General features: G+C 37.3%; 1 protein-coding gene across 1 annotated transcript in view; it reads left to right on the top strand.

The window, feature by feature from the left end:
* Window positions 1–365: 365 nt before the first annotated feature.
* LOC106080816 (transcription factor hamlet) overlaps window positions 366–13576 on the top strand; it is a 102104-nt gene continuing 88893 nt past the window's right edge. Inside the window, exon 1 of the mRNA XM_013242385.2 lies at window positions 366–713. Coding sequence (XP_013097839.2) covers window positions 653–713 — 61 coding nt within the window. The 5' untranslated portion in view covers window positions 366–652. The remainder of the gene's footprint in view (window positions 714–13576) is intronic.

Here is a 13576-nt window from a genome sequence, read left to right on the forward strand (position 1 = left end):
CAGTCCTATGAACTTTAAGTTTCCCAGCCAATATACCTCTCGCTAACTGAGTGCCTTTTTTTTGCCATCATCGACGATTCGCAAACAAAAATTACCACAAAAGCTAAACCCGGTGTATATGAAAATTCAAGGTGAATGTTCTGTGTTCAGTTCCGTTTCACAAAAAAAGAACAACAATAACAACAAAACAAAAACAACATATCGTACGTCTCTATGAACTCGGCAAATAAAAGTGAGCCCAAAGGACGCAGTACACCCAATAGAAGGAAGTGAATATTATGAACCTGTTGTTCTCCAAGGGTTCATAGTTAGGTCTGAGAGTGTCTGTGTGTGTGCGTGTGTGTTTGTATATGTTTGCAGATGCTAGACTGCAAAAAAAAAAAAATTTAATACAAAGTTCATCCAAAAAACACAGAGTGCAATTAATTGACCCACATTTGATGGGGCAAAATTTCAAATCAATTTAACCAAACTAAAATGCAACTCCCTATAAAAATCACATTGTGCGTTAATGTGTGTGTTCGTATCTATGGCTTCTAAAGAGCTTCATGAATATATATTTTATTGTTTTAAAAAACAAGAAAACACCAATTATTATCAACAAATTTATACAACCTAAATTCGTGGAACCAACTGCATCATGGCCAAGTAAATGGCTTCACTGCTGGCACAAATTATGCGTTACAAAGCTTTGGCTAGAAAACTTAGTCAAGGTAAGTTGACTTGAAAGAAAATTTTAAGAAAGTTTTACTAAAAAAAAACATTTTTAGAGTAGATTTTATAAATATTGAAATTTTATTGAATAAGACGGTGAAAAATAAAAAAAAAATTTAAAAAGGTGCGTGGCGAAATTTTGTAGTCTAAATAAATTTTCACTAAAATTTCGTTTCAACATATATCACAAAAAAATAATTAAAACAAGTAAGAAGGCATAAGTTCGGCCGGGCCAAACTTTGGATACCCACCACCTCGGGTATATATGCAAACCCCCTTTCGTCACAATCCAGTGAAAATTGCATAACTTATGCACCCAAATTCGACACGGATATTGAGTGGGCTAATGAAAATAAGTCACTGTAGAATTTTGTATTTAAAATTTCATCGAAATCCGTTAAAAAATAAAGCTTTTATGGGCTTCAGACCCTTAATCGGGAGATCGGTCTACAGCTATATCTAAATATAGTCCGATTTGATCCATATTTAAGTCAGATATCAGGAGGCTAAAGATAATCCCCTGTTTCAAATTTCAGCGTAATCGGGTAATGATTGAAGCTCTTGTGGGCTTCAGACCCTTTGTCGGCAGATCGGTCTATATGACAGCTATATCTAAATGTAGTCCGATTTGATCCATATTTAAGTCAGATATCAGGAGGCTTAAGAAAACCCTCTGTTTCTAATTTCAACGAAATCGTGTAATAAATAAAGCTTTTATGGGCTTCAGACCCTTTATCGACAGATCGGTCTATATGACAGCTATATCTAAACATAGTTCGATCTAAACCACATTTGGGTCCTATGTTAGCAGGCGTAAAACTATCCAATGTTTCAAACTTCATCTAGATCGGGTAAAAGATGAAGCTGTTATGGGCTTTAGACGCCTAATCGGGAGATCGGTCTATATGGCAGCTATATCTAAATATAGTCGGTTTTGATCCATATTTAAGTCAGATATTAAGAGGCTTAAGATAACCCTCTGTTTCAAATTTCATCGAAATCGTGTGATAAATAAAGCTTTTATGGTCTTCAGACCCTTTATCGGCAGATCGGTCTATATGACAGCTATATCTAAATAAAATCCGACCTGAAGTATATTTGAGTCCTGTGTTAGTAGGCGTAAAACTACTCAATGTTTAAAGTTTCAGGGAAATCGGTTAAAAAAAAAAGCTTTTATGGACTTTAGACCCTTAATCGGGAGATCGGTCTATGTGGCAGCTATATCTAAATATATTCCGATTTGATCCATATTTAAGTCAGATATCAGAAGGCTTAATATAACCCTCTGTTCCAAATTTCAACGAAATCGTGTAACAAATAAAGCTTTTATGGGCTTCAGACCCTTTATCGGCAGATCGGTCTATATGACAGCTGTATCTAAATATAATCCGATCTGAAGCATATTTGGGTCCTATGTTAGCAGGCGTAAAACTACTCAATGTTTAAAATTTCAGCAAAATCGGATAAAAAATGAAGTTTTTATGTGCATTAGACCCTTTATCGGCAGATCGGTCTATATGACAGCTATACCTAAATACGGTCCGATTTGATTTATAATTAGGTCCGATATCATAAGGCTTAATATAACCCTTTGCTTCAAATTTCAGCGAAATCGGTTAAGAAAATAAAGCTTTTATGGGCTTTAGACCCTTAATCAGGAGATCGGTCTATATGGCATCTATATCTTAATATAGTCCGATTTGGACCATATTTGGATCATAGGTCGGGAAGCTAAAAACTTCTCACTGTTTCAAATTTCAGCGAAATCGGATGCAAAATATATCATTTATGGGCATTAGACCCTTTATCGAAAAATCGGTCTATATATAGCAGCTATATCCAAATATGGTCGGATTTGGTCCGTTCAAGAACTTAACCAGCGTGCATCAAACAGACGTATCTGTGCCAAATTTCAGCTCAATATCTCAATTTTTTAAGGCTGTAGAGTGATTACCCCAGACGGACGGACAGACGGACAAACCCACGGACATCGTTAAATCGTCTTAGAATTTTACGGCGATCCGAAATATATATACTTTGTGGAGTGGGAAATTGATATTTCGATGTGTTGCAAATGGAATGACTAAATGACCACACCTCGACCTCATCGTCCTCGACCCTTATCATCCTCAATCACAGCATTCATACCATACCATTCACACCGAGGTCCTCCTAAATCTACCCAACGCATCCATAACACCCAGAGTTTAACTGTGGCCGCAACTGTTCTCCTTCAGCGTGCCAAGTTAACTAAGCTTAAGCGCGACCTTTGAGGAGAAGTTTGATTAAAGGCCTCAATGGGCTGCATATCCAGCATCGCTGTGACCCCAACTCATGCCAGTCTCTGGACCTTTTCGAATTCCTTCGTACGAGCTCTTTTTTCTACAGGTCTCCACTACACCAGTGCTCCATAGGTCAGTACTGGTCTCACAATGGCCGATAACATCCAATACATCATCTAAGAGATAACCCCTCATATCTTAACGACCAGGAACTCAGTGCCCCTGTGACCTCGACGCAGGCCAGTCTCTGCACCATTTTGAATTCCTTCGTACGAGTCTGTTTTTGGATGAGGGCCGTAGACACTATACCAGGGCTCCATAGGTCAGTACTGGTCTCATAATGACCGTTTACATCCAAAAATCATCATCTTGGGGGTTACCCCTCATTTCTTATCGAACATTCTTCTGCATGAGTTAAAGCACAGTGCTTTACGGCCTCTTTCCTCGGTATTCCTCTTCCAGGACAGTTTCGACGTCGTCCACATAAGCGATTTTCTTCGTGCCATCCCCGTCGATATCCCACAGGACTTCATTTATGACGAAATTTACAGAATCTTGGAGAACACCCCCATTCTGGGGCGTTCCTCTGGTCACCCTGACCACACTATCTCCCAGGTTCACATTAATAATTCTGCATAAGGCATATTATTGGTCCAATAAAAAAAAAAATTATAAACCTATTTTTAATTTAATTACAAGTAGGTTCATTCTTACCAATCGCTTTATATATCACAGTAAACACCAAAAAAAATTGGAATTTGTTGATTTTTTTAGCTCCTAAAACTTAAATTTTTACTATTTTCTATGGAAACTTTAAACTTCCACAGAAATTAAGAAAAACGGTACTATGGATGATGATGAAACAGAGAATTGGTTATGGAATGGCAAAGCGTTCAATATATTGTCCTTTAATTGTTTTTCAATTCCTGTCTCATTTAGATGGAAAACAGCAACATTTTTTCTTGCTCCTATAGTTATTTGTCTGGGGGACCATTTATTTTAAGGCGTATTATCCCAACCGGTCCACTTGTCAGTTGGGGGTTTTAAGTGTGCGGTTGTCCCCAATTTTGATATCAGATTCGTGCACTACTTTTACAAACCTTCCGTTTGAGTCCTATTTTTTCCCGATCGGTATACATGCCCCGCAGCAAGTTTTTTAAGCATGGTCCGGCCTCTCAGATACTTATTCCTTGACATTCATATCAGATTCGTAGCCATTTGCCCCAATCGGTATGTACAACTCCAGCAGACCCTTCTAGTGGACTGTAGCTGCAAGAAAATACATCTTCCGTAAGTGTAAGGAACCCAAATAAAATGAAGAAAAAAGGTACAGTTGTAGTTTCCAAATTTTGAACAGTTTTATTGGCTGATGACCCTTACCGCTTTCTATCGTTGCTGCTGCTTTCACTTGCCACTGCCAAGTGAAAGATGGCAGTGGCAAAGTTAACCAAGGCATCATATAAAATGTCTCGGTTAACATAAAACAACTAAAAGCGTACTAAGTTCGGCCGGGCCAAAACTAATATACCCTACACCATGGATCGCATTTATCGAGCTCTTTCCACAGTATCTCTTTTTACGCAAACAAAGGATAAACGACAAGAATTGCTATGATATTCGAACAATATCAAGCTATGATTCAATTTGGACCATAATTGAATTGAATATTCGAGACCATAGTAGAAGTCATTGTGTAAAATGTCAGCAAAATCTAGTATGAATTGCGCACTTTAGGGGTTGAAGAAGTAAAATAGAGAGATCGGTTAATAGGGGAGATGTATTAGGCTATAAACCGATTCATACCATATTCGACACGTATGATAAAGGTCATGAGAGGAGCTATTGTACAACATTTCAGCCAAATCGTGTAATACTTGTGCCCTTTAGAGACTCAAGAAGTCAAGATCCCTTATTCGTTTATATGGCAGCTATATCAGGTTGTGGACCGATTTGAACCATTCTTAATACAGTTGTTGGAAGTCATAACAAAACACATCATTCAATATTTCAGCCAAATCGGATAAGAATTTCTCCATGTAGAGGCTCAAGAAGTCAAGACCCCAGATCGGTTTATGTGGCAGCTATATCAGGTTATGGACCGATTTTAACTATTCTTGGCACAGTTGTTGAAAGTCATAACAAATCATTTCATGCAAAATTTCAGCCACATCGGATAGTAATTGCGTTCTCTAGTGGCTCAAGAAGTCAAGACCCCAGATCGGCTTGTATGGCAGCTATACCTGGATATAGACCGATTTGAACCATACTTAGCACATCAGTTGAAAGTCATAACGAAACACCTCATGCAAAATTTCAGCCAAATCGGTTAATAACTGCGCCCTCTAGTGGCTCAAGAAGTCAAGACCCCAGATCGGCTTATATGGCAGCTATATCAGGTTATGAACCGATTTGAACTATTCTTAACACAGTTGTTGGAAGTCATAACAAAACACCACGTGCAAAATTACAACCAAATCGGATAGGAATTGCGCACTCTAGAGGCCACCGTAGCGCAGAGGTTAGCACGTCCGCCTATGACGCTTAACGCCTGGGTTCGAATCCTGGCGAGACCATCACAAAAACTTTTCAGCGGTGGTTTTCCCCTCCTAATGCTGGCAACATTTGTGAGGTACAATGCCATGTAAAACTTCTCTCCAAAGAGGTGTCGCACTGCGGCACGCCGTTCGGACTCGGCTTAAGGGTCCTACTTTATCATTGAGCTTAAAAACTTGAATCGGACTGCACTCATTGATATGTGAGAAGTTTGCCCCTGTTCCTTAGTGGAATGTTCATGGGCAAAATTTGCAATTTGCAGACGCTCAAGAAGTCAAGACCCCAGATAGGTTTATATGACAGCTATATCAGGCTATGGACCGATTTGAACTATACTCAGCACAGTTGTTGAAAGTCATAATAAAACACCTCATGCAAAAATTCGGCCAAATCGGATAAGAATTATGCCCTCTAGCGGCTCAAGAAGTCAAGATCCCAGATCGGTTTATATGGCAGCTATATTAAAACGTGGACAGATATAGCCCATTTACAATCCCATCTGACCTACACATATAAGAATCATTTGTGCAAGTTAACATGCTTTCAACAGACAGACGGACGGACAGACGGACGGACGTGGCTAGATCGACTTAAAATGTCATGACGATCAAGAATATATATACTTTATGGGGTCTTAGACGAGTATTTCGAGAAGTTACAAACAGAATGACGAAATTAGTATACCCCCATCCTATGGTGGAGGGTATAAAAATGTATATCAGCAATTTATTCAAGTTGAAATTAAAAGGAGACAGGTATGTGTGTTTAGGTTTAGTACAAGTTAATATGGCTAGGGTTGCAATATTGCGTGTATGAATTCAGATATTGGTATTCACATTAACTAAGAGGGAAAAATTCATATTTATTACAATTTATTTAAGTCATGTACATTTTTTTGCATTTAGAGCGCGCAACAAACCGTTTTCTGGTTTAGGTGTTTGCCCATAGTGGCATGGGGCGGACTAACATCCGCACCCTCTTTTCAACGTAACCTTACCTAACCTATAAAAAAATGGGAGCAGATTTGGAAGAATAGACAGATGTTGTTATTGAACTGGATTCAACACAGTAGTAACGTCATTTTTTTGCGTGAGACGACCTCTTGTCATTTGTGGCTACTCTTAAATACCTTTCATTTAATATCAATATTTATCAATTCAGTAAGGATGACCCTCCAGACATTTGGGGCCAATTTTGTTTGCCAAGTTCATACTCTACACTTAAACAGCTATCATTTAATGCCCATATTGTCCCAATTGGTAAACATGTCCGTTTTAATGGGTTTTGGGGTGTGGTGTTCCCTCAGGATAGTTGACTTCAAGGTTTTGACAAAGTTTTATACAAATTTCGAGTTTTTAGATATCAGAGTCGGACTCAACTCTCTTAATTTTGGATGGGATGGACTTAATGGGGCTATATACATATATGCTCTGGGATTTTCACGATGGGGCAATCCACCACCCTCTTTGTCCTAAATTTTTATATCAAATTCCATCTGTCGACATGCCCAAATGGGGCGTTTTTAGATCACCCCTCAGATACGTGACCAATATTTTGATGTCATTCGAGTTGCGTATTGTTCCGATCAGTGCACTTGTCAGTTCAAAAGACTGTGGTGCTGTGTCGGAACACCTAGAAACTTGTGTGTGCTAAACGGTTATATTAGATTCGAATAAAGATTCCATTGCAGGATATTGTCCGGCATTAGGCCGTTGTTTAATGCTTTCTATTCAAGGAATAGTATAGAAAAAAACATTTAAAAGTCAGATTCGAACCATACCATCAAATACCTTCCGTTAGATTCTCAAATTAGGGTAGGACTGCCGCGAATATTTATTAACAAAGATCTTAGAACATGGAAACCCCAATTCCTAAGATATAGGGTCCGAATCGGTACATAACCTAAAATAGCTCCTATATAAACCGATATTTTGTCTTACTTATTGTACTATCGAAAAAGGAACCCAGACGAAGACAATCACTCTGTTTCAGGTTAGTCTATATAATGGGCGTTGAATAATTTTTTTCCAAAGACAAATCTTTCGTATGATGCGCCCTTTTGGGTCTCCCGAACTAAAATCGGAAAATGTAACTAATTCTGCCCGCTTGATCTGTGAAAAATTTTAATTACGTAATTGTAAATGATTTTGCCTGATTCATACTCAAGTGACTAAATTCCAATCATTCCAAAAAAATCCAACATCCGTTATCAACACCACCAACATCCTACATTGAACAACATCAGCTACAACGACATGCGCAAACTATGTGCGCTGTCGTTGATCTGAGCGTCACACGCTGATGATGATTGTCTCAATATTTCATTGGGGTTCTAAGAATGTGTTTTTATCATTATTTGAAACAAAAACAATTTTTTTGTCAAGAAATTCATACAAAGTTAGTTAAAATAAATAAATAACCATGAAATCTGCCTTCATGATAACACCTTTTCGCTCTCTCACTCTCTCTCTCTTTCTCTCTGGGTTTTTTTATCTTAAAAACAGAACATCAACAAAAGGAAGTCCCTCAAATACAGGCATCTCAAATATGCGCACATATGTACAACAATAACAAAATACAACTTTAAGGCAAATGAAATCAGCGACAAAAGGCGACATAACAACAACATTGACCAACCAACCAGCGCCACCATATATCACAAAAGTAAATCCTAATGTACCGTTTAAGTATGCATAGATTCCACTCAATTTCGCCTCTAGGCTTTCTTTATCAGTAGCTACCCTTTTGTTAGATGACTAGATGACTGAGTTAATGACTGACTGACGAAATGACTGATTGACTAATTGACTTAATGTAAAGATATTGCTATTCAGTGTTCTCTCCCCCTCCTTGAATGTTAGTCGTACACATGGAAATGACTAGGACGACCATGAAATTGCAAACTATTAGAGTGCTGATGTGGACATTAGGGTGGAGATTTCAATATTGAAGTAGCTTTCACAGGCATTAATTGTGAAACTTATGGAGCCTAGCTGAATAAAAACTTGATTTCTTCTCAGGCTCATCGTTATATAGGTCAAAGACCGATTAGTGCAGATTGGATCAATTGGAGATCTAGTTCACATTTCCAATACATTTGGAGATAATTTTTCATTTTTCAATGTTAACAGCTACAAAAATCTTTTGCGAAACCACTTTTGGGTTTGTGATCTAATGCCCTCGCCCCAGATTGGTTTTTACTGTATTATTTGGTACAAACCACCCCATTAAACATTCAACATTCTCCAGTGAATTCAAAACAACGATTGCGACCTAAGCATAGACATTCCGAAAAATCAGAGGCTGTGAATGATATGCAATCAGTTCTTATGGTTATGGTTAAACTTGGATATTTTTATATACCCTTGTTTGTGGGCGGCGACTACCAATACTCCTCACCGAGTTTATCCGGCCGTCTGTGGTACCAGTGTGGATTGCAAGGCGATACTAAAAAAGCAGTACTCCGATAACAGCAGCATAACAGTAATAACATCATAAGAAAAACAACGAGAATAGAGGTACCTACAACATCACATCACAATCATCATTTTGTGGTCAATCTTCATTTTATTTTAGTGTGGTTTTGTACAACCTAATCTTAGAAGTCTTAGTCGCATGGTGAAGCCACTGATGTTGATGCCAATCATGAACTATGGAGTTACAATAGGCAATGGCAGTATTATCAGAAGTCAGCTAAAAATGGAATACCCCTTGAACACAGCATGTGTTAACCACCACCACATAAGAAAACGAGGGATTGAGGTTTTTCCCCCAACAAAAACGACAACAACTAGTGCAAATGCATATTTTTGCATTGTTAGTGACACAAACGTTCATCATGAAACTTTTCATAAAACTTGAGTGGCCTTATACTAGTTTTTCTATTGGTGACAGGAATTTATTGGCTTCTAATCAATTCTTGATCTATTTGACGTATTGGGAGTTTTTTGTTTGTGGTTTTTTTCTTTCGCTGTTGTTTCGTTCACTTATGGTGGCCATAAAAGACAATTGAGTTATTTCCGTGTGTATGTGTGGTGTTTTTCTTCAAACTTTATCTCTGTTCTAAAGCCCACAATCGTGCAGCTCACGTTCAGGGATAGAGAGAAGACATTGTGTGTACTTTGGCTCTTCCATAGATTATTTTCGACATTATTTTATGACCCTGTGTATTGTAGCTAGCTAGTCTATCATCATCCAAATTATAGCCAAAATGTTGTTGTCTTCGATTCCTTACCTCAATGGTGTTCATTTCATGGCAATTCATGATCATAAAACATTAATTGATAATGTCTTTAGGTATTCAATTCATTTGCAGCTCGTGCTTACTATCACCAGTTCCACACACTTCAATTTTTTCGGGGGTGATACAGTGGTAATATAACAAAGAACTGGCATTGGGCCAATTACACTGAGAAGCAGGAAACAAAAATATACAGAAAACAAGTTGGTTAAAGCCAAATCTCAATTGGCCTGTACTGCATTTGCATTGAAATTGCTGTACTCCAAGGTAGTCAAGGGTTTATGCTTACAATGTAGACATAATAGGCAACCAATCCCATGGGTGGGTTCATTCGGTGCCCAGTGTTGAAACGTAGGAGAAGGTGAGAGTACCTAGATCATAACTAGATACGAGAGCTAACGAGCTAACGGAGTCCCTATTTAGTTAATCTCGTGTGTGCATTAGGTTAGGTTCAGAAGATGGTTGTAACGACCAAAACACACTCACCAATCGTTTGTCGAAATTCTATGCAAAGATAAAACCTAGAAAGTATTGGCTAAAAAACTAGACTAGTCTTGTGATTAATGATTAAGGCTTCTAAAAACTCAAAATGTCATACCGAGGGATCAATCTATATGCATTTATTGACCTATAAAGCTTATATTCGGTGTGACTATTGGAAGTTTTAAGTATTTCAACTAAATCGGATGAACATTTTAGCTTCCTTGGGATATAGAAGTAATTCCCCGTTATAGAGTTATATGGGGGATAAAGCAATTTATGGACCTAATGGTTGTGATTTAATGTGAGTGTTTGAGGGCTAGACAGGATGATTTAGTTGTGTGCGTTGAAGTTCATAAAAAAGATTTACATTCAAAATTTCAACCAAATTTGATAAAAATCAAGGTTTCTAGAGTCAAGTCGAAGGGCCATTTAATATGGAAACAACAAATACAAATTTTGCCCATGAACATTTCACTAAGGAACAGGGGCAAATTGCAGTTGCCATCAGAACTGTATCGTCTCTAAAAAGTTCCAATAAAACAATTCTTATCTAACGGCATATCATAAGTATATATTAGATCCAGTATTGGCCCCTAAGGCCCTCCTCAGCTTTCCATGTACATCTACAGTATTCAGAATGATACTGGGGCATAACCTTGTCCTCTTTCAACATGCCGAGTTCTCTCAGGTTATGAGCAATATTGGGGACACAATTTCAAGTAAGGTACTGAATAGGCTGAATATTCAGCGTCATCCCCAAAGCACCATCCGGTGTAGACCTCAGAAATAACATGATTCTTACAAGGCAAGTTATTGAAACTTTGCAAACTCCCTAGTGTACGTTCTCCTATCCATAACCCTCACTTTAATAACGCATTTGTTATTGAACCATCTTTATTCAATCACGAAAAGCGGCCTTGTAGTTGGCGAAAAGAACATATGTGCCGTTCTTTCTCCCATTGATTCCGTGTAGCTTCAATATCTGGTTTAAGGTGAATTTACCAAGTCTAATATCGGACTGCACTCATTGATATGTGAGATGTATGCCCCTGTTCCTTAGTGGAATATTCATGGGCAAAATTTGCAATTTTCAATATCTCAAGCAGTACACTAAAGTTAATTTTTAGTTTTTGTTATTTGCAAGAGACTTTTTTATTTATAATTAGCACACACGGTTCTGTATTCTTCTTGTATATGGAACGCATATTCAATATCTGCGTGTAGCTTCCGTTGTCTAATAATTCGTCTGTCAAACCATCAAGTCCTGCTACCTTGATGTTCTTCAGCAGGGTTACTGCTCTACTAACTATGATTTGACTAAGCAGAATAAGTTCTACTCTTTCATCCATGATTGATTCTGGTGAATCTTCGACGTCGCCACTAAAACATACCAGTGCCTGGAAACAATTTTCTTTGTGTATCGCGAGTACACTGTATGTATCTGTTACCAGATTTCCCTTATTGTTTCTGCAGCAGGGTTTAGCTGTCTGTTTCTTACACATCTCGATTCACCCACACTTCCGTCTTTCAATGTCTCTTTTTCGTTCTATCTCTTCCTTGAAGTGTGATGATAATTTCAGCGTTTCTTTGTATTCGGCATTTTTGATAAAGCTGGCAAAAGTGTGCGACTCTGCTAGCGTTTCATAGCGGCAATCAATGTTTCTTCAAACGATTTAGTCAGTCGTGTGCAGTTAGCCGTTGTTGCGTTTGCAACTCTTTGACGGCCAGCTATCGTGCAGTGTCAAATTTAAAATTTTTCGTCATTAGAAAGCTTCGGATAATCTTGAGGTCTTTCTGAAGACATAATAACTGTCATGCTTTTGAGACACTTTCAATCCACTGTTCTTCGCCTTTAAAAGACATTCTTTTATTTATTGATTTTCGGTATCACTATCTCCAAAATAGGGTAATATTCTTATCCAGTACGAAGACATTAAAAATACAGCTACAATAAATATATCAAATATTTTTGAAAGTCATAAAAAAATTGTGCACAAATAGATTGATATCAAACGACATTAGGATGGGTCCTATGAAATACTCTTCAAATACACAAACCATTTTATATTTGTTTGTTTGAGTAAATCGTTAATTTTCTATCAAAGTTCTTTATCACTATTTTGATGAATTGTAAACAATTGTATGCCACTGAAAAGTTTTAAAACAAACGCAATCTAAAGTTGTGAAATTTAAAATTTGTTTCCATTCATAAAAGCCAAACCCACTCTTATGTCCAGCACTGTACATGAATTTAGTATAACTACTTTAGGTCATTTACAACATTGTGCTTGAGAATATATTGCACTCAGCTAAGTACATTAAGGACCATAATTCAATATATAAAACTACCACAATCTTATGAGGAAAATATATCAAAATCTGATATGTTTATTGATGATCGCAATGTCATCAATAATAATTATGATTGAGTGAATTGTCACAAATATATTGAAATTCGTTAAGCTAACTTAAAGAGATCCAGAACGCTTCACTAATCAAGTCATGTACAGTAACAAGACTCCCCATGTTTGTGTCCTTGTAGACAAGTTTTAAAAGGTTGAAATGTCGTCGAAATTAGTCAAAAATTGTTTATTTTTCGATATTCTTACCAGGATTCATATCCAAGTATTCAGCATCATAGATGCGGTGGTGCAACGGCGAGGACATTAGATCGAGGTTGATATCTTCTACCATGTAAACTTCTTTACAAAATGGTGTTGTAAATAGGAGGTCCCTTTAGCTAAAACATAAATCGGACACCACTCATCGTCATGAGAGAAGTATCCCCGCTGATCATTAATGGAATATTCTGGACAAATTTGAAAAAATCCTGCAATCATCTTTACATCGCTGTTTATAAGTTTATTAATCCGACAGCTTTAGTAATTAGATAAACGATTTACCCACTTTAATACATTTTGGTGATATCATTTTCTAATGCCTACCAAAGAATTTGAAGATACACAAAATTCGATAAAGTTATAGTAGCTTATATGCTTAATTGAATAAGCAATAACAAGCATTTAGTATATTAGCAAGTATTAGAAAATATTGTACTTTTAAGTTTGATATTATCAAATGCTGGACATTGTGATTACAAATAAATGATTTCCACAATTGATTACCATCGTTATGGCAAATAAATCGCCGTAATCAAATTCTTTACCCAAGACACATATGTAGACCATTTAATGAATGCTCTGCACATAGTTTGCGTTGCATGATTTATAACAACTCAAGAGAGGTGACCTTATCTAAATTCACGAAAATAACCAACGGTTTATGGCTCGCCTTAAAGTCACAG

The sequence above is a fragment of the Stomoxys calcitrans genome, chromosome 3 (genome assembly GCF_963082655.1).
Source record: "Stomoxys calcitrans chromosome 3, idStoCalc2.1, whole genome shotgun sequence".
Classification (NCBI taxonomy): domain Eukaryota; kingdom Metazoa; phylum Arthropoda; class Insecta; order Diptera; family Muscidae; genus Stomoxys; species Stomoxys calcitrans.